Consider the following 20,838-nt stretch of genomic DNA (forward strand, 5'->3'; position numbering starts at 1 on the left):
TCAGTAGGCGTAGGAAGCTGTCGACCAGACGACGGGTCCATAGACGACGGCTTGTCCATTGATCTGGACCACAAGCACATAGTCTCCATCCTTGGATGCGGGCTGGCTGCGCCACACCGTATCGTACTCGTCGTCTACAACGGCCAGCTGCCCACGGTGGTCAAGCCTAAGGAAGCAGTTCTCGCCTCCATCCACCGTTCCAGTCTGCCAGATGATGCCTTTGGACCTCTTAACCAGGGCCAGATTGCAACTCTCCCTCATGGTGAAGATGTAATCCCTCGTCGTGAGCTGGGCGTCGTCGTAGAGAACCTGGGACGAGAACAGCACGTTGTTCGCCATCGGAACCTCCATCGCCTGAGTAGAAACAGCACCCCGCGCGGTGCTGAATCCGAAGTTGGGCGTGGACCAAACGGCAGGGCCATAGATGGCTACTTCACCGTCGGGTCGGAGGACGGCGGCGTACTTTCCTCTCGTGTAGTTGCCGCGGGGCGAGGCGTACTTTTCTCTCGTGTAGTTGCCGCGGAGCGTGGAGCTCCAGACGGCGGAGCCGCTGGCGACCATGATGACGAATTGGCCGAGGTCGTCGAGAGTTAGCGTGCATGCATCACCGAGGCCGGACGTGCCGGACTGGAAGCCGCGGCCCTTGTTGTACAATACTAAGTTGCAGTCGCCCTGCATGACGAATGTGGCGTCGCCGTTGGAAAGCTGGCCGTTGGTGGGGAGAACATCGCCGGTGAGAAGGACATTGCTGTCGTTGGCTGTGGATGGCGGTGCGAGGAGTGAGACGGTCGATGAAAGGACGAGGAGGAGGAGAGAAAGTTGGCGGATCGAGGATGGAATTATTGCCATTGCTATTGGTTGAGTGTCTTGCTTTTGCTCTCACCGCTCTTGATACGTGATCATTATATAGATAGAGCAAGAGGGGAGGGCCTTTGGCCAATGTCCTTAGCCGTCTTGCCAAGGGACAAGGTTCCCGGCCGGTGTCGCCCAGCCTGGCTGGCGTTGAAAGCGAAGCAACTAGACGACACCTAGACGACACCGATGAGCCCGATGAGAAATACTATTCAGGCTCGCCGGCAGCCACCCTAGTTTCCCACGTTGAATGCTCTGCAGCTTCTCATTGTTTGGGAGCCAGCTTTCCCTTTTGGCGTGATAATTAGTTTATCCCTTGATTTTCCCTCTTCTTTCTTCTTTTTACGTGCACCTAATAATTTCATGTCATATAGCCCAATTATATCTTAAATAATGTCACTGTACTTGAACTCGTAGTTGGTCCCTAACTAGGACCGGACATTGAGCCCCTAATTAGGACTCAGACCTTTTAGTTGGTTGGGATTGAATAAAGTTAAACCTAAAGCTCAATGAAATCTAAAAGGTTGTAACAGTTGGGTCAATAATTTTGTTCCATGATCCAAAAGGATCATCGGACTCGATGTGGGCTACTATGACCACTACGAGTATTTAGGAGGATCACAAAAGTCGATGTAGATCGCTTTGGCCATTATGAGTATCCAAAGAGATTACCAAACTCAGTGTGGAATACTTTGGCCACTACGAGTATTTACGAGGACACCAAACTCGATGTGGATCACTTTAACTATTATGAGCGGGGTTGGACAGTGTTCAAGAGAAATATCTGCCACATCATGAAGTCAAGTCGCAGCCAAACTTTCGAAAGCAATTATTTGGTCATACAATGCCCAATTGAAATGATATTTTTTGAAATTGGGTATATTTTTGGGATCTACAACTTTGGGCCAAATAGGGCCAAATACTATCGTTTAGGCCCCAAAACGGGCTGCTTAAATCCAAAATTTTCTTTTTACGTAAGACTTTGTCCAAGCGTAGCTCTCTATCCGATAAGAATTCCTCGGAGTGACATAAGACAGAGTTAATATAGAAGTCAAGATCTACCTCCTTGAAATTTTTAGCTTTTTTTTACTAGAGATGTCTATTTAAGAAAAAAGAGTCCTACTAGGATTAGGAAGAGAAATCCGATCTAAATTATGTTAGGATGAACCTCATATTATAAATAGAAGCTATGTATCTTATTTTTTTCTAAGGATCAATAAAACAAAAGGGGACTAAAAGCTATACTTTCGAGATTCTTCCATCTTCTTCTAGATTTTTTTTGAGAGATTCGAGTTAAGCGGGTCGAAGATAATCTTTCTTATCCCTAATCGGATCAAGTTGGTACTAGAGCAATGCTCTTACCTTGTAAAATTCCAACTTGATTTGATCAGATCAAGTTGGCATCAAAGCCTCGGTCCTCTACATTTATGGGAGCTTTAGTGCATTGTCCAGATGCACGAGTAGTACAAGTAGTTACGAGAAGGACTATCCATACTTGAAGTACACTCAAGGATAAAGACGAGTATACATGTTACTTCTATCTCGACGGATAATGAGATAATGGAACGTTTCACACAACTAGAGAAAAAGATAGCCCAATTCACTAAGATCGTATCTCGATTGGCGACACCTTCAATACGAGCACAAGCAACTCACTTTTTTCCACCAAATTTCTATAGTGGACTATTTTTTCGTTGCTTAAAATCAAACATAGTTATTCTATTTTGTATTAAGAAAAAGGGACTCTTGGATTACATACTACTTTTACTTATATCATTATTTCTTTATTTATAGTTCATAGTGCACGAGACAACATTCTGGATGCATCAAATAAATTTACAAGTAACTTAAAAGCATAATATGAAATCCCTCCTGACTAATATGTGTATTTCGAGTTTGGATAAGGATGTAGCCAAACCCGGTCCATCGACATACTAGTCAGTTGTCTACATGGACATTATATACGTACCATCTCAAGGTATTTCAAATATGAAATAAGCATCCCTCCTGACTTGCTTCAATATTTGGTTCTCATGACTAATAGGTAACCAATCACGCTTCCATTGCTGGAGTTAACAATCTTACCAAGTAATTTTGAGATTTTGCCAACATTCAAGAATTTATAGTTCAAGTTGTTGGTCATTTTCGTGGTGGCCAATCTTGAGATGGATTGAGATCTCAATCGAGAGGAGAAACTTTAGGAGTTGAGGAAGAGATTTTGGTTAAGACATAGGGCGAGATTCAGAAGTTTGACTTGATGGTAAAATTTATATTGTCTATCATGTTCAGATAGATATTGATTTCCAGATTTTATAATTAAAGAAAAAATTGCTTTGGTGCCTGTTTTGTTCATGCTGGAAACTCCTTGGAAATAAAGCTCGTACAGGCTGGTGGCAGCAGCAAGCCAAAATTTATTAATCGTCAAACATGAGATACCTCACAAACAAACAAACAAACAAAGACGAGACACATCCGTGCAACGAGCAACTTTAACTTATGCTCATAGATCAGTGGCCGTAGGCAGCTGTCGACCAGACGACGGGTCCATAGACGACGGCTTGTCCATTGATCTGGACCACAAGCACATAGTCTCCATCCTTGGATGCTGGCTGGCTGCGCCACACCGTCTTGTACTCGTCGTCTACAACGGCCAGCTGCCCTCGGTGGTCAAGCCTGAGGAAGCAGTACTCGCCTCCATCAATCGTTCCACTCTGCCAGATGATGCCTCTGGACCTCTTAACCAGGGCCAGATTGCAGTTCTCACTCATGGTGAAGATGTAATCCCTCGTCGTGAGCTGGGCGTCGTCGTAGAGAACCTGGGACGAGAACAGCACGTTGTTCGCCATCGGAACCTCCATCGCCCGAGTAGAAACAGCACCCCGCGCGGCGCTGAATCCGAAGTTGGGCGTGGACCAAACGGCAGGGCCATAGATGGCTACTTCACCGTCGGGTCGGAGGACGGCGGCGTACTTTCCTCTCGTGTAGTTGCCGCGGGGGGTGGAGCTCCAGACGGCGGAGCCGCTGGCGCCCTTGATGACCAATTGGCCGAGGTCGTTGAGTGCTAGCGTGCAATTGTCGCCATTGCCATGGGTGTTGGATTGGAAGCCACGGCGCTTGTTGTACAAGACCAGGTTGCAGTCGCCTTGCATGACGAATGTGGCGTCGCCGTTGGAAAGCTGGCCGTTGGTGGGGAGAACATCGCCGGTGAGAAGGACATTGCTGTCGTTGGCTGTGGATGGCCGTGCGAGGAGTGAGACGGTCGATGAAAGGACGAGGAGGAGGAGAGAAAGTTGGTGGATCGAGGATGGGATTATTTCCATTGCTATTGGTTGATTGTCTTGCTTTTGCTCTCGCCGCTCTTGATACGTGGTCATTATATAGATATTGGGCGAGAGGGGAGGGCCTTTGGCCAATGTCGTTAATTAGACGTCTTGGCAATGGACATGGGTCCCGGTGTCGCCCAGCCTAGCTAGCGTTGAAGGCGAAGCAAGTATACGACACCGATGAGCCCGAAGAGAAATATTATGCAGGCACGCCAGCTACCATGCACGCCGGCAGCTATCCCTAGTTTCCCACGTTGAACGCCCTGCCGCTTCGCATTGTTTGGGAACCAGCTTTCCCTTTTGGCGTGATAAGTAGTTTATCCCTTGATTTTCTCTCTTCTTTCTTTTTTTTACGTGTAATGGCAACACGTGCTTGGTGTACCTAGGTCATATGTATGCCAATTAGATCTTAAATATTTTCACCATGCTTGAACTCTTAGATGGTCCCTAATTAGGACTGGACATTAAGCCTGTCGACCTTTTTTTTTTTTTTTGTACATCGGTGACTCACACACAACGATTGTGGGTGTAGCTCATAAAGTCAGAAACTAGAAAAAATTGCAAGAGAGACAGAACAGAGCCGTAATTCTAGCAGAAATAGACTGGTCAAATCGAAAGTTTTTTTTTCGGGATAAGACTTTGATCGAGTGTAGCCCTCTATCCGATAAGAATTTAATGAAGCAATAGAAAACAGAGTTGATGTAGAAATTAGGATTTACATCCTCGAGATTTTTAGCTTTTTTTCTACTAGAGATATCTGTTTAAGAAAAAAGAGTCCCATTACGAGTGAAAGAGAAATCTGACCCAAATTATGTTAGGACGGACCTCATATTATAATAGAGGTTTTGCACCTCAATTTTTTAAGGATCAATGAGAGAAAAAAAAGGACTAAAAGTCCTACTTTCGATAATTTTATATCTTCTTTTATTTTTTTTTTAGGGATTCAAGTTGAATGGGTTGAAGAAAATCTTTCTTCTCTCCGATTGGATAATCCCAATTTGATCCAGAGAGTCTATCTATCGGTCTTACTTCGTCCATATTTACATAAGATAGAGATAGAGAGAGAAAAAGAGTATTAGAAATCAAACTAAGTTTTACCTTCCATCTGTTAGTAAATTAATGGGAATAAGTAAAAGGCTTGATATATGGGCGAGAATTGCTAGCTAAACCCCAATTCACAATTGTGCTTCCATTTGACAACCCAACAACACCTCATCATCACCGGATAGGGGTTTTATCTTTGGCGTGAAAGAAGGATTTACATTCCTTCACATGAATCCACCGTTGGATCATGCAATGGCTGCTTCGAGATCTTTGCAGATAGATGAATGGAGTTTAGAGGGCTTGGAGAGCTATACAGACCATTATTATAGCTTGGAAGGTCCTCTGTTATATCTTCTTTTAACAACGGCCGATATCTCATAATTAATTTTTTTCATTTAATGTACTATTTTCCATCTTCGTGTTTTGCTTCACAAACATCTCTTCTTATTTTATCCAAATAAAGTCCATATGTATTACCATGATATCTTTTTTAGCAGTTTTTTCTTTTCTACTAGAAATCTGAAATCATAATATAATTAAATTTTTTAAGAGAAAAATCTAATTAGTATTGGCATGTCACCATCAAATGGTGATCAAGTAGTGATGGTGATAGATTTTTTTGATTGACAAAGTATGCTGCACGGCAAGGGTGTGTGCTTCTCATCAAAGTAAGAAATTAATCCTTACATCTCATCTGATCTTGACTTAATTATGCCATATGGAGATGTGTTGAAGGAGGCTAGTAACCATGATTCAAAACTAACTTGGACCATGTGGTTTGATTTAGAAATAGACGCAAGTCACGCAATAAGTAATTAGGTTTGGGCTCAGTCTTGAAATATGATTTGAACTTCTATTAGGCCAAGTGTAGATTATGATGGACTCATTCAAAATTCCAAAACACGACCCTACACACACACACACACACACACACACACACACACACACACACACTATATATATATATATATATATATATATATATATATATGCGTGTGCGTGCGTGTGTGTTTGGATGCATGCGTTCAGGCATACATGCACCAAGTAACATTTATTTGCTTTTAGTCATAGAAGAAAATAAAGTAGAAAAAATTTCAATCTGTAACCCACCTTTTTCCACCAAATTTCTATAGCGGACTATTTTTTCATTGCTTAAAATCAAACATAGCTATTCTGTTTTGTATCAAGAAAAAGGGACTCTTGGGTTACAAACTACTTTTTCTTATATCATTATTTCTTTATTTATGGTTCATAGTTCATGAGACAACATTTTGGATGCATCAAAAAAAATTACAAGTAACTTAAAGAGCATAATATGAAAACTTGTTAGATACCTTATTACGATCCGATATGCAATCTTTTCTTTGTTTTTTTTTGGTTTTTTTTATACACATATGCAATCTTTTCGAGTGTTCGGTATATGTATATTGTTTTATTTAGGTTTGGTTTGTGTTTGGATCTAATAGGTGTTTTTCATGTTTTGATAAGGATGTGGCCAAACCTGGTCCGTTGACATGGTAGTCACATGTCTACATGGACACTGTATACGATCTTGAGGTATTTCAAATATGAAATAAATTAACATCCCTCCTGACTTTTGTTAATATTTGGATCTCATGACTAGTAGCTAGGTAACCAGTCATGCTTCAATTCCTGGAGTTAACAACCTCACCAAGTAATTTTGAGATTTTGCCAACATTCAAGAATTTATAGTTCAAGTTCTTGGTCGTTTTGGTGGTGGCCAGTCTTGAGATGGGTTGAGATCTCAATGGAGAGGAGAAACTTTAGGAGTTCAGGAAGAGATCTTGGCGAAGGCATAGGGAGAGATTCAAAAGTTTGACTTAATGCTAAAATTTATATTGTCTATCTGATTCCAGATTTTATAATTAAAGAAAAAATTGCTTTGGTGCTAGTTTTGTTCATGCTGGAAACTCCTTGGAAATAAAGCTCGTACAGGCCGGTGGCAGCAGCCAGCCAGAATTTATTATTCGTCAAACATGAGATACCTCACAAACAAACAGACAAACAAAGACGAGACACATCCATGCAACGAGCAACTTTAACTTATGCTCATAGATCAGTAGCCGTAGGCAGTCGACCAGACGACGGGTCCATAGACGACGGCTTGTCCATTGATCTGGACCACAAGCACATAGTCTCCATCCTTGGATGCTGGTTGGCTGCGCCACACCGTCTTGTACTCGTCGTCTACAACGGCCAGCTGCCCGCGGTGGTCAAGCCTGAGGAAGCAGTACTCGCCTCCATCAATCGTTCCACTCTGCCAGATGATGCCTCTGGACCTCTTAACCAGGGCCAGATTGCAGCTCTCACTCATGGTGAAGATGTAATCCCTCGTCGTGAGCTGGGCGTCGTCGTAGAGAACCTGGGACGAGAACAGCACGTTGTTCGCCATCGGAACCTCCATCGCCCGAGTAGAAACAGCACCCCGCGCGGTGCTGAATCCGAAGTTGGGCGTGGACCAAACGGCAGGGCCATAGATGGCTACTTCACCGTCGGGTCGGAGGACGGCGGCGTAGTTTCCTCTCGTGTAGTTGCCGCGGAGGGTGGAGCTCCAGAAGGCGGAGCCGCTGGCGCCCTTGATGACCAATTGGCCGAGGGCGTTGAGGGTTAGCGTGCAATTGTCGCCATTGCCATGGGTGTTGGATTGGAAGCCACGGCGCTTGTTGTACAATACCAGGTTGCAGTCACCTTGCATGACGAATGTGGCGTCCCCGTTGGAAAGCTGGCCGTTGGTGGGGAGAACATCGCCGGTGAGAAGGACATTGCTGTCGTTGGCTGTGGATGGCCGTGGGAGGAGTGAGACGGTCGATGAAAGGACGACGAGGAGGAGAGAAAGTTTGCGGATCGAGGATGGGATTATTGCCATTGCTATTGGTTGATTGTCTTGCTTTTGCTCTCGCCGCTCTTGATACGTGGTCATTATATAGATATTGGGCGAGAGGGGAGGGCCTTTGGCCAATGTCGTTAATTAGACGTCTTGGCAATGGACATGGGTCCCGGTGTCGCCCAGCCTAGCTAGCGTTGAAATTTGAATGGGAAGCAACTAGACGACACCGATGAGCCCGAAGAGAAATATTATGCAGGCACGCCAGCTACCATGCACGCCGGCAGCTATCCCTAGTTTCCCACGTTGAACGCCCTGCCGCTTCTCATTGTTTGGGGACCAGCTTTCCTTTTTGGCGTGATAATTAAGTAGTTTATCCCTTGATTTTCCCTCTTCTTTCTTCTTTTTATCCGTAATAGCAACACTTGCTTGGTGGACCTAATCCACATATATGAAATTAAACCTAAAGCCTAATGAAATCTAAAAGGGTGTAACAGTCGGGCCAATAACTTAGTCCCATGATCCAGAAGGATCACCGGACTAGATGCGAAGCACTATAACCACTACAAATACTCAGAAGGATTGCCAAAGTCGATGTGGATTATTTTGGCCATTACGCATATCTAAGAAAATAACCAAACTCGATGTAGAATATTTTGGCCATTACGAGTATTCTGGAGAACATCAAACTCGATTTGGATCATTTTGAACACTACGAGCGGGATTGGATAGTGTTTAAGAGCAAGACCCGCCGCATCGTGAAGCCAACTTGCAGCTAAACTTCCAAAGGCTATAATTTGGTCATGCGATGTCTAATTGAAAAAATCATTTTTTTTTTTTGAAATTGGATATTTTGTAGAGATCTACAATTTTGGGCCAAATCAGGCCGAAATTTTATCATTTAGGCTCTGAAATGGGATGGTCAAATTGAAAATTTCCTTTTCGGATAAGATTTTGATCGAACGTGTAGAAGACAGAAGTCAAGATTTGCCTCCTGGAGGGTTTGGTTGAGGATGGAATTGCCATTGCTAGCTCTTGGTTGGGTGGGTTTATGGGCTGCCGAAAAAACGTGGTCACACTATATATATATATATATATAGCGAGAGGGTCTTCTGCCATTTGCCAAGGCCGTCGAGCCTTTTCATCAGTTCTGCATGCATGGGCACGTCTTGGTGTAAGCCAGCTATAACAAAACGACACATCGATGTGACCATTGAGTTCGAAAAGAAATCCTAGGAAGCCACACCTAGTTTCTCACGCTGAATGCCATCATCGCAGCACAGCTAGTAAATCACTAGTTTTAGCCGGCTCATCTTGCGACTTGTGAGTTTGCTAGGAAATAATTGTTATATTCCTTGAACTATCCAAGAAAACAAGCTAAACCCAGGATGGTTTTTCTCCATGAGTCCATGGCCCATTTAGTAAAAGGGTTCGAAGATGAACAATCATGCCCGGCCGGCTGAAATCTATAAAAAGCTCCAAAAAGAGCCATCACCATGAGTAGTTGGTTTCGCCAACAGGACATGGTCCAGTTGGTTTGCATCCTCTCAAACAGGTCCTGGGTTCCATTTTGGGTTTTAGGTTTTACCAGACAAAACATCGGTTACTGCAGTTGGCACTCCACTCTGAAGTGAGGATTATATGCCAATATCATCAAGCAAAACTCTAATCCAAACGGTGCATATATCATGGGTTTAGAATACAAGATTTAATAATGGATTACAATGTAAAACTGACCGTCCAGGACCTCATTACTTACCATTTTTAAGAATCCATCCAAATGGTGGGTGGAGGGTTGGCACATACAAAGGCATAAACACTATGCAGCAAAGACATACATACAAGGGATGGAAAGCTGCCTTGGGAGCTCCGTGATATGTTTTTTTCCGATTTTATTTATTGGATACATCTGCACATATATTGTATGAATCTCCCGGTTTAGCAAAAAAAAAAAAAAAGACGGCATACAAACAGTAAGATTAACCAATGATGGCCATTATATGTGCTTTCCCAGTATTGACTTGCATTTGAATTGGGCTTTGACTGGTCCATAACAAGAGCAGGTTGTGGGCTGCCAAATTTTAGGATCTGGAATGGGCTGAACATAGTCTGGCTGACCAAGGCCCAACAAAAGCCTAGCTATGCATATGTCCCTTTAAAGTTGCCATTTTAAGAGGTGGTCCGTGCTCCGGCAGATCTCTAGCAGCCCATAGATAGACAATCAATAACAACGACATCAACTATGATTGTTTTAATATGTTAATGTGGTCCGTGCTCTGGCAGATCTCTAGCAGCCCATAGATAGAAAATCAATAACAACGACATCAAATATGATTGTTTTAATATGTTAATATCTTATAATGTGATGCAATCTAACTAAAAAAACATAGCCCAAATAACAACCGTTCCATTGAGACAATCTAGGCCAAGCCAAGACGCTGCTTGGTCCCTCTCTTCTCATGATTGTCATAATTACATTGCGGCCGCCCATTGGCACTGCTACTATTTCAAAACTGTGTAATAATTCTCCTACTAATTTATCTAAACATATTGATGATTATTAACATGCTAAGGCTAAGAAACAAAAAAAGAACCTGGCACCTAGTTGATAACTGACCTTATGCTTTCTCTCCTGTTAAGATGAAGTGACAATTTTCAAGATAAGCTTTCCAGGACCAAAATGTTTGAACAGTGAAGGCTACATTAATATGCAAGGTAACAGTCGCGATGCAATGAGAGATCATATGATGTACCAGACTACAACCATGGCATCTTAATGTTGCACAGCATCAGACAAGAACCTAACAATAATAAGAAGATAAAGCAGCTTAAGATATAACTAAATGCACGGTAGTAAGCCATGGATAGCTTATTCGATTCCACTCCGAACCCATGGATCCACCAGGTTGCAGTCATCTCGCAACACCAGCTTATAGTTCTTTCCGATAGGCTTGCAACACGGTGTAGGAATGGGAGACAGTCCGTGGCGACGTTGGAAAGCTCCGGATCGCTCGGTTCTCCTTCGTTGGAGCTGGACCATACATTCCATTGCAAGAGGAAGGCGTAGCTCTCTTGGACGGAAGTATGAGGACTAGGTTGCAGTCGGGTTGCATGACCAAAAAAATCCAGCAAAAGGGAAAAGACTTCCAATAAAAAAAATAAACATATATTGACCTGATGATGCTTGATAGGGCGAAGGCTGCAGTTAAGGCAGTAACCTTATGAATGCACGCGCCACATGAGAGCAAGATACTCAAATTAGTGAATAAAGTTACTAACACTTACCCCTATGTAAACATTTTTTTTTCAAATTCGTAATACAGCTAAAATTGCTCATGGTGAATCTATCTCTCCATATGCTATGATAGATCGAAAAAAAAAAAGTCCTACTAGAGATTAGACCTGCTCTTGGCTTACTACAAGCAAGTATATCTGAAACTTCAACAAGTTGAGATGGGTACATTTATCTTGTTGAGGGCATGCTACAATCATTGACTCAGGATGAGTTCAGGCATCTGGCAGACACGGCGAAACACCTAAATCTGATTGACAAATTCAAACAGATCTCTGAATTAACATCATGATCACTTCCAGCTATAGTCTATTCATGCAATGCATAATTTCCAATTAATCATTCATACCACCTAATCAACATGGCTTTGTCATAATTTTTTTTGCATATTTGGATTGTCTTTTAAAAAAAAAAAATCCGTTACTTAAAATCAGGGCGTTGAAGAAGAGAGTAGGCTACTCCAACCAGCCAACACCAATGTACGCACACCTGCAGCATAGTTTTGCACATTGAAGATGAAAAAAACTACAGCACTTGCCATCTAAGAATGAGATAGCTTCCAGACAGACCGCCAAATGCCTATATCATATTATGTCAGCTCCATTAGTGGCATTAACACGCCCCAAATTCATTTCCATTATTCATGAAGCTTTGCACCTTCGATTATCAAGTTTCTAACCTGAAATAGTGCAATAGCATCCTTTAGAATGAGCAAATTTGATACTCAGTCTACAAAGTTGATGCTGCTACAGGAAAGTAAAATACAATGACGAAATAGAAAAGGATATGCAGATAAATTGCCTTCCAGCAGAATAACATGAATACAATGCCTGTTTAGTAATAATAATTAAAAAAAAAAGACAAAAGGACAAAACATTCATCACCTACTTTTGGTTGCATATGAAGTCAAATATCATATGCCATGATGACAAGAGATAGTATTTTTATGTACTCCATAACCTACTAGCAGCCTTGAAGTAAACTACAAGCTGTAAGATTGTTTCCATCATTGCTGATAAACATCCTGCATATATTGAAATTTTTACTCAGTTTAGGATCTAATTCTAAATATAATATCTTTTTTCATAAAAGTGTTTCAATCCTTTACATTTTGAACCAAGTTATTTATCTGCTGAGTCTCAGTTGATCTTTTTTATAACATGAAATCATACTAAACTTATATATAAGATCACTTGAACCTCATTATTATCAATTTATTTTCTTATTTTCTCTTAATGCACTCAACTGCATGCATACTCATGGAAAATATGGATAACACAATCTTAAATCCCGACATATTTCTAACATATCCTTCTCCTTTTTATTGAAGAACTAAAAGTTTATTTCTGCTCTGTAAGTTGTCAAAAAAAGCATCTGAATATACAGCTTCAACTTTGCCAGATTGTACTCAGAAACTAAAATATTTTTTTATCAATGAGGACTGCCATCTTTCCACCATGGAGCTCAACCTAATACCGCAAGATGCCAGTAACATTGTGTGTTTGGAAAAGCTTAAAGCACTAATAATAATTTTAAGCAGACCAATACGCCCTTAAAGCTTGTCAATCATGTCTTATATAACTAAATTCAAGGGATTTCGCAATTTCTGCCTTGCAGGAATTTCTCCAGCACAAAAATCATAAATCTGCAATAAAAAGCATAACATATTTGAGATCAATACACCTCTATAAATTTCAGATAGAGCTTGATATAAACAGAATGTTGTTCCGCAACAGATTAATGATTTAGGCATGCTGACTGAATGGGGACTGAACCAACTGTTCAGTATTAGTGCAATCGGTCCATCCAACCATGCAGTAGCAATGAAGAAAGAATTGCATATTATGGACCAGAACCTCACTGTACTATCAAGCAAAAATGGACATATAACTAGTGATTGAAGAGTCAACAATCTATGTAAAATCAACAAAACAGGCAGATGAAAGTCAACTAAGAGGTTACATGTATCTCAAAATTGTAAAATGGTCAAAGGTCCAGCTATACCTAAGAAAATGCAAGAATAGGCGGTGGCTATTTTTATACTGTGTAGTTCCGCTTACAAAAGCTTTCTCTATTTTTCCTATTTGCCCTACTAATAAGTGATCTTTATGTTCTCTATTTTTTTTTCCATTCTTTTTGTCCCTCACCTGTGTGTGCATGAAGCAAACTCCTATAAGAATGGCATGATGCAAAAACTTCCAGTGCACCATGGTGAAAGGCATTCTCATTCGCAATTATCACCTTAGCTACCAAACATTTTCAGAGCATTAACAGAAAAGTCGGATGGCTACTCATACATGATATCCTTTTTTTATTTTTGTTATTTTTTTTGTAAAGATACCCATACATGAGTATCTTTTATCTTTTACAAATCATTGACAGCAAAGGAGGGAACAAGATAGGATAAGCTGCAACTAACCATGATAATCATATAGATAAATAGGCTTTGTTATTATCATATTCCTGTTGGCATAATAAATTTGGGTTTCTTCTCTGCAGGCTTGAGAATTTGAAAAGAGCACATTAGAGTTTCATCAACACTCATCATTGCACCGGCATTGTCAAATTCACCACAGTAGTTTGGGGCTGAAAATATGGTGACAAGTTCTCTGTTAGCAAAGAATTCATACCCATCCTCAACAACCTGCAAATTGTAAAAATAACTCAGCACATGAACATAAACCATATTCTACAAGCAAGAAAATATGGATTAATTTATAACCTGATGAGCCCGACAGATAAGATCCAGATCATGCTTCGACAAGAATTCTGAAACCTTATCAGCACCAAAAGTGTATGAAACCCCTCTATCATTCATTCCCCAACCTTGAATATCTCTACCAGGATCTGACCAAAGTAAGTCGCATAATAAACCAGTGTCTGGGACATCAGTTGGACGAGTTAAACTTTTAATTTGATCCAAGTTTGACAGATCAGGTGAAAGGCCACCATGCATGCATAATATTTTGTCATCGATTAGAGCAGCTACAGGAAGGCAGTTGAAGCAATCAGTAAAAACTTTCCATAATCTAACATTAAACCGGCGCTTACATTCATCATAAAACCCATATATTCTATTTATAGAAGCGCATTCATGATTTCCTCTCAGTAGAAAAAAGTTCTCTGGGTACTTTATTTTGTAAGCAAGAAGAAGGCATATTGTTTCCAAGCTTTGTTTTCCTCGGTCCACATAATCACCTAAGAATAAATAGTTGGCCTCAGGAGGAAAACCACCATACTCGAAGAGTCTTAAAAGATCACTATACTGGCCATGAATGTCACCTGAAATTCCATATAAAACATGGAATAATAAATTAACAAAGGATTCAAAGCAATACGACTCACAAGTGATTAAAAAAATATCATATAATAATTTCTTCAAATATGCAGAAACAGAAAGGTGAATAGCCATAACTAATTGCTTCTGAGTAAATATTGAAGTATAGACAATAGAACGATTCCACATTTTCCATAATGTAAGTGTGAATACAAAAAGTAATATCGCTGCTATAAGAGGAGCCTACATTTATTTTAAGCAGGAGAGCTCTAATCCATGGATTGACACAATCTCATGCTACAAAAACAATGAACCCTGAAACAGCATTTGCAGCATTCAAAATATGAAATGCCAAGACTAACAAATATATTATATATTAAAAAGTCTGCTGCTTGGGGGGTGGGTGGTGGGATCCAAATCTTATAGGAGAGCAGAAGCCTTTAGTACTGTAAGAATCAATGGTGGAGAATCAAAAATTTAAAATTCCCAATTTGGAAGGCTGATCATTGGTTTCACATCAATAGGAATTGGAATTTCATACTACTTGCAAAATTTTAACAAACATGCGCATGCATAACACATCCATGCATGACATATGTATAATGTTGCGAGAACAAAATATCTACTTCTATTATTTGTGCTCTTAAATGCTCACATAAGCAAAGTATGTGGTACTGGTACTGGCACCTGTACCAGTTAGCCAGCAGTACGGCACTGTGCCATGTGGTTTCGGCACGTACCGACAAAGGAAATCAGGCGAGGTAGGGGGAGAGGGAGAAGGAGAGAGAGGGAGGGAGAGGGAGAGGGGGGAGAGGGGGAGAGAAAGTCCTTTCAAATAGGGATGCCCCCTGTGGCCCTTGTAGAGAATATGAGGATGAGAGGAGGGCTTTCGAGCCCCCCTCTCTCTCTCTCTCTCTTCCAGCAACTCCCTCCCTCCCTCTCTTTTTTTCCTCTCTCTCCTCCCTCCCTCCCAATTGTTGTAACAGCGGGTTTAGTATCTATAATGGGATCATTCCTTCCATTTGGAGCAGATCTCTATGATCATCTTGTTGTTTCACTAAAAGATCCCATACCAACTATAGTGGATTATTTTAAAGGCAATAAACTAAGACAACTAGGTCAAACTTTTTATGACCACGGTACCCTCTTGTTTCCATCATTATTTACAAAAGCATCTAAGAATTTCAGAGGAACTTTTCAATCAGTCCATCTCTTATGCCTCTTCTTCCGCAATTAAAGAAGGTTAAAAAGATTTAAAACTTTGTACATACTAAGTTCTTTGGTTGATCTTTCATGATGGACAACAAAACAAATCATACCAGCCCTCTTCTCGAAAAGCATCACATTGCATTGCGTCAAGTACTTTTATGCAAGCAATAACCATCTTCAGCAAGCATTAGTTATACTCTTATAGCTTGATTTTTCCACCAAGGACCATTGAACCATCCCAAACCGAGTAATTCGGAGCATACCAAACCGGACCAACTTATTACTGGAATGATTCGGCTAGTCAATCCAGTTCAACCGAAACCTGTTCCTATAAATCCTCTCCCCTCCCAATCCTCTCTCTCTCTCTCTCTCTCTCTCTCTCGATTCCTCTCTCCCTCTCTCTCTCTCCCAATCTCTTGATCTAAATTCTCCTCCCACTCTCTCCCTTTCTCTCAATACTCCACCTAATCTTTCTCTCCGGGATGACGATGTAATGACACAATGATGCCGACTAGACCGGTAGACCGGTAGACCTCTCTCCTCCCCTCTCTCTCCCCCCTCCCTCTCCTTCTCCCTCTCTCTCGATGTCTCGATCTCCATTCTTCTCTCCTTCTCTCCCTCTCTTTCGATTCTCCTCCCAATCTTCCTCTATAGGACAACGACGACGTGATGACAAGACGATGATGCTAACTAGGATTAGGGTTTAGGTCTATGACGACAACAACCATTACACCTCTCTCTCCCTCTCCCTCTCCCTCCCCCTCCCCCTCCCCCTCCCCGTGGTTACAATATGCCTCGGCTCGCTATGATACATATTGGTACCGTAGCGAGCCAGTCGCTATTGGTACAACCTTTGGTATTAATTCAGTGAACCTTGCTTCTCACTCTTTCATGATAGGTCAAATAGGCCATTTCCACCTTCAAGTCTGCTAGAATCACATTTAACAACTTGACCTGAAATGTTAATCCAGCATAACTTTTCTTTGTTTGTATTTGAACAATTCTTCCTAACAATTTCAACCTTTCCATGGAAATTTTCTTGGGATTCCTCTATATTCTATTTTTGACTACCATTTTAAAATGCATTAAAAAAAGCCCTTCTGCACACATGCTGACATATTTAAAATGTCTGTCCCATCAAATTCACCATCCACAAGAATTGCAATGAAAGATGACTACTGCTGCACTGCAACAGAGGATCGTGAGTCAACCCTCCAAGATGAGGAACCAACAAATCTTCCTTTTAATAGGTTTGTGGCTACTGCTAAGCAAAGCCTCTTAAACTACCTACAGCATAGAGGCATCCAATTCAGTTACTTCAATAAACACGTCCTATCAACTTCCACCCCTATGGCACCGAGAAGCTATCACTAACCTAAGAATCAAATACACAATTGCTGACTAAGGCAAGCCATCTAAATACTGAGAGAACAAGGGTATAGCAAGCCCAGCAATAACTCATCCTCAACATATGAAATGCCACTTGCCTTTTAGGTGTAATTCTCTTCTAAAATGGCAACGAGGCATGTGCAATGCACATTCGAGGGAAGAGAGAAGAGAGAGTGAGTGATACAGTCCAATCTATTTAGAAGTTAAATCAAAGAGTACAACCGTTTTGGAAGTCAAATTAGAGAAAGAGTCCAATTTGTTTGGGTTCTAAGTGGGAAAGGAAAAGAGAGCACATGTGGTAGTTAATGGTGAGAAAGTTAGATAATTTACATGTTTTCTAAAATAATTGGATGATTATTTCCGGCATAAACAATGTCAAATAAATCAAGAAAGAATATTCCTTGATTTCAAAACTATGAATTTTATATATAGTATAGATTCCACTAAAATATGCAGTAGGTAAAAGAAAAAGGTCATAATGATTACTTATTAGCATATTCTACCGATTTTGACAATCTTGTATGTGCATCGCACATGAGACATTAATTATAATGATAATGTGAAATAGTAAATTATACAAGCAGCATACAACACCATTCGGACATCATTCATGTAAAACAAATTGCCATGCAGTAGCATTTGTTATGAACCCTATAGTTTAACAAATATTTGGGGATTTGATTAAGTACCTAAACCCATCATGGCTGGTCCTAAGCCTAAATGAGAAAGGTAGAGGGTTGATGTCAAGTTGACAATCGATCATAAAAATCAATTAACAACTATGAAATGGATCCACATTTGATACTTTGTGAATGAGGATCCATAAAGTCAACCCCGAATTGAGAAAGGCTGGTTGGTTGTGGCATAGTTATGGTTTCAATAACTACAAATCATTTTTCAATTATTTTTTTTTAAAAAAATGTCGGCTATCTAGATGGAGGGGGTGAATTTGGGAATGCCACATAACTATTGGCTCGAGTAATTGAAGAATTTAACCATCCCCTCCAATTAATTACAACTAGACCTATCCACACGTCCCCCCGCCCCCCCAACAACAACCTTATCGGCCCCCCTCCTAACTACGTGACCCTTCTTTTAAATTATCATTGTCCCTGCCCCCCTTTCCTCCTCTCTCAACCACCTCTTTTCACCTAGATCCCTTGCCCCACTTCTTTCACCTGGTCCACCACAGAGAAACAGACAGATGAAGCATGTGTTCCTCATTTCATGTCCTGTTAGAATAGTGCTTAAAGTTCATTCACATTTTATCCTACCCTCAAGAACAAAGCTTTCTTCTCTTCTCACCCTCTCTCTTTCTCTATCAATATGCACTTTAATGCCTGTACAACATGGAGCTAGAGGAGGGAGGGTCGCCACAAGATCCATCAAGAGAATGGAATAGTATGATGTAAGTTTTGTGATGGATAGAGTTATGAAAAAAATACTTACTTTTAAGGGGTAATTGAAATCAAACTGTACTTCATAAAGGTTCTTATTAAGCACCAACTGATAGACGTTGGTAGTAGCCTATTTAAAGAAAAAATGAATCTGAGCTGCCCTTTCTTTTGTGCCATTTTCCGGCACTGAGATGAAAGAATTGCACTTTTTAGCAACTATTTCCTTGGGCCAGAAAAACTTATGTGGAAGAATCAAAGCCTGAGGAGGATTCTCTTTTCCTTTCTTAGCTCTATCATATTGCCTAATAAAAATAACCTTTGAGTTTCAAAGGTATTATAATGTACCAGCACCATTAATCAGTTACCCTAGGCTGTCAACAGATAAATCTAGACTGTCCACTGCAACGCATGGATGGGCACAAGTAAAGAAAATGAAGCAAATAGCATATTCTTTCTGGGATTTGAATTAAACCATTTTAAATGTCCATTGAACTTGTAGTAAAAGATGACCTATATTGTGTTCATCTGCTGACTTAGTCAAATTAAAAGACTTGGAACTTCTAAAGGCGTTAGAGGCATCATAAGGAAAAGCGAAATTCAGAAATCATTCCTATGACAGCTTTTCGCACAACACAGAATACATAATTTGCTGGAATGGTGCCTTTAATATAATTTTCCATGCTCGTTCATTATCAAGAATTTGATTATCTTTGATGTTTCCTCAGAATTTCCAGCCGGTTAAAGTGCACATTGCTCAGACGATGAAGCGGCACAAGATCTAAGATGAAAATCCAAAACAGGCTGACATGTAAATCCAAGAAAACGAGGAATGTACATCATTATGAATTCCAAGATCAAATATTTCGCAGTTTCAATTGATCCCCCTTCCTGAAAAACCCTAAATCACCCGTGAGCTCTCAAAATCAACTGCAGTTGTACCAAACCGCTCCGCGCAAAAGGAAAAGGGGAAAGAAAGGAGGGAGAGAGAGAGAGAGAGAGAGCGCTGACCGCAGATCTTGATGGGAGCCTCGAGCTCCAGGAGATTGGGCTGGCTGAGGAAAATCTCCCGAGAGACCATGCAAAGTTGTCGAATCTCCGACTCCGAGAGCTGCACCTGCTGCCCGGACCTCGCCAACCGCACCTCCAGGAGCCTGTTTATGATGCCATCGAGCAACGCCGGATCCATCCCTTCCCCGATCGATCCCGAACGATCCACTCCAGAATCTAGATCTAGACAACGAACGTATAAACTACCGGAGAGAAGGAAAAATCTCCCCGATTTCGATCGTCTCTCTCTTCTGCCTTCGGGAGGTGCATTCAGCGGTAAAAAAATTAGGATCGGAGGAGAGAAGATGAAAAAATCACCGTTGTTGTTATAAAGAAGAGGATGGAGAGCGAAAGAGCCAGGGACCTATTCGGGTGGTGCATTAATTGGCTCGATGCGCACCTGCATCCTGCGAAGGGACCGACGACAATGGCCGCGGTTGCAGTTGTCAAGTTCATCCGGATCATGATGCTTATCGATGTGAACCGTCGGATTTAATCGGATATTTTTCTAAACCTCCCGGGTACTTCCAGTGATGTGACCGTCACCGTGACCGGCCACTGCGCTAAGGAAGATCATGCATAATTTTAGCATTTGCATTTAGATATTCTCCAATGCTCTCTCTCTCTCTCTCTCTCTCTCTCTCTCTCTCGTGAGAACAAGGGGAATCAGACCTAGGTATCAACAAGGAGAAAAATCCTTGGAGGGGGCATTCAACCAGCACCAGCAAATGAGTCTTCAAGTGTTCCATCTAAATTTAGCTTTACTTGAACCAAGTGAGGAAGAGTAGGTCAAAAGGTAGTGCCACAGGGAGTATGTTTGTCCTAATGATCAAGGTAAAAGGTCATGATAGAAGTTTAAACTTTTTTGCAGCAGACAAATATCCACGTACCAGTGCAGATTGGCATGAAACTAGAGATGGACCATCTTAGAAACATTGAAAGATTTTTCATTTGTTAAAAGGTACTTACCACCTATTCCCTTTTTTTTTTAAAAGAAAAAGGGCAGCATTCATCAAATTCATTGAGATTATGGAGTCTAATGGAGGAGGAACTTCATTGATGACGATGCTGGTTGCTTTAGTTGGTAAAAATCCGTGGTAGATTTGCTGAAAGTAATCTAAGTTCAAGTCTTATTTTTCGATACTTGAGTTGGCCCAACTCTT

General features: G+C 41.1%; 1 protein-coding gene and 3 pseudogenes across 5 annotated transcripts; all 4 read right to left on the bottom strand.

Annotated features, from left to right (window-relative positions):
• LOC103704186 (mannose-specific lectin 3 pseudogene) lies at positions 1–1,034 on the bottom strand (annotated as a pseudogene).
• A 2,160-nt stretch (positions 1,035–3,194) lies between these two features.
• LOC120110136 (mannose-specific lectin 3 pseudogene) lies at positions 3,195–4,172 on the bottom strand (annotated as a pseudogene).
• A 3,124-nt stretch (positions 4,173–7,296) lies between these two features.
• LOC120110320 (mannose-specific lectin 3 pseudogene) lies at positions 7,297–8,149 on the bottom strand (annotated as a pseudogene).
• Positions 8,150–11,477: 3,328 nt separating this feature from the next.
• On the bottom strand, positions 11,478–20,420 carry LOC103704118 (serine/threonine-protein phosphatase PP1). 5 transcript variants are annotated; one of them, XM_089925139.1, is made up of 6 exons: positions 20,040–20,419; positions 19,637–19,926; positions 14,555–14,638; positions 14,079–14,341; positions 13,776–14,000; positions 11,478–12,035 (listed from the first exon to the last, which is right to left on the bottom strand). In XM_089925139.1, exons 1-5 carry the CDS (start codon positions 20,138–20,140, stop codon positions 13,812–13,814), a joined length of 927 nt encoding a protein of 308 aa, XP_089781265.1. In that variant the 5' UTR covers positions 20,141–20,419; the 3' UTR covers positions 11,478–12,035; positions 13,776–13,811. The 5 variants fall into 5 exon arrangements, with proteins under 5 accessions (XP_089781265.1, XP_089781266.1, XP_089781262.1 ...); XM_089925140.1 differs by having other exon boundaries at positions 19,637–19,930; XM_089925136.1 differs by having other exon boundaries at positions 14,079–14,638; positions 20,040–20,418.
• Positions 20,421–20,838: the final 418 nt, after the last annotated feature.

Source organism: Phoenix dactylifera, chromosome 8 (genome assembly GCF_051530095.1).
Source record: "Phoenix dactylifera cultivar Ajwa chromosome 8, Ajwa_hap1_PhDact_Kaust_v1.1, whole genome shotgun sequence".
Classification (NCBI taxonomy): domain Eukaryota; kingdom Viridiplantae; phylum Streptophyta; class Magnoliopsida; order Arecales; family Arecaceae; genus Phoenix; species Phoenix dactylifera.

Excerpts from the sequence above, each read along its gene's own strand:
- LOC103704118 (XM_089925136.1), bottom strand. The coding sequence starts at position 20,140 with ATGATCCGGATGAACTTGACAACTGCAACCGCGGCCATTGTCGTCGGT. Across the intron at positions 14,639-19,636 it reads GGCTCCCATCAAGATCTGCG|GTGACATTCATGGCCAGTAT; the intron begins GTCAGCGCTCTC and ends ATGGAATTTCAG. Across the intron at positions 14,001-14,078 it reads TTATCTGTCGGGCTCATCAG|GTTGTTGAGGATGGGTATGA; the intron begins GTTATAAATTAA and ends TACAATTTGCAG.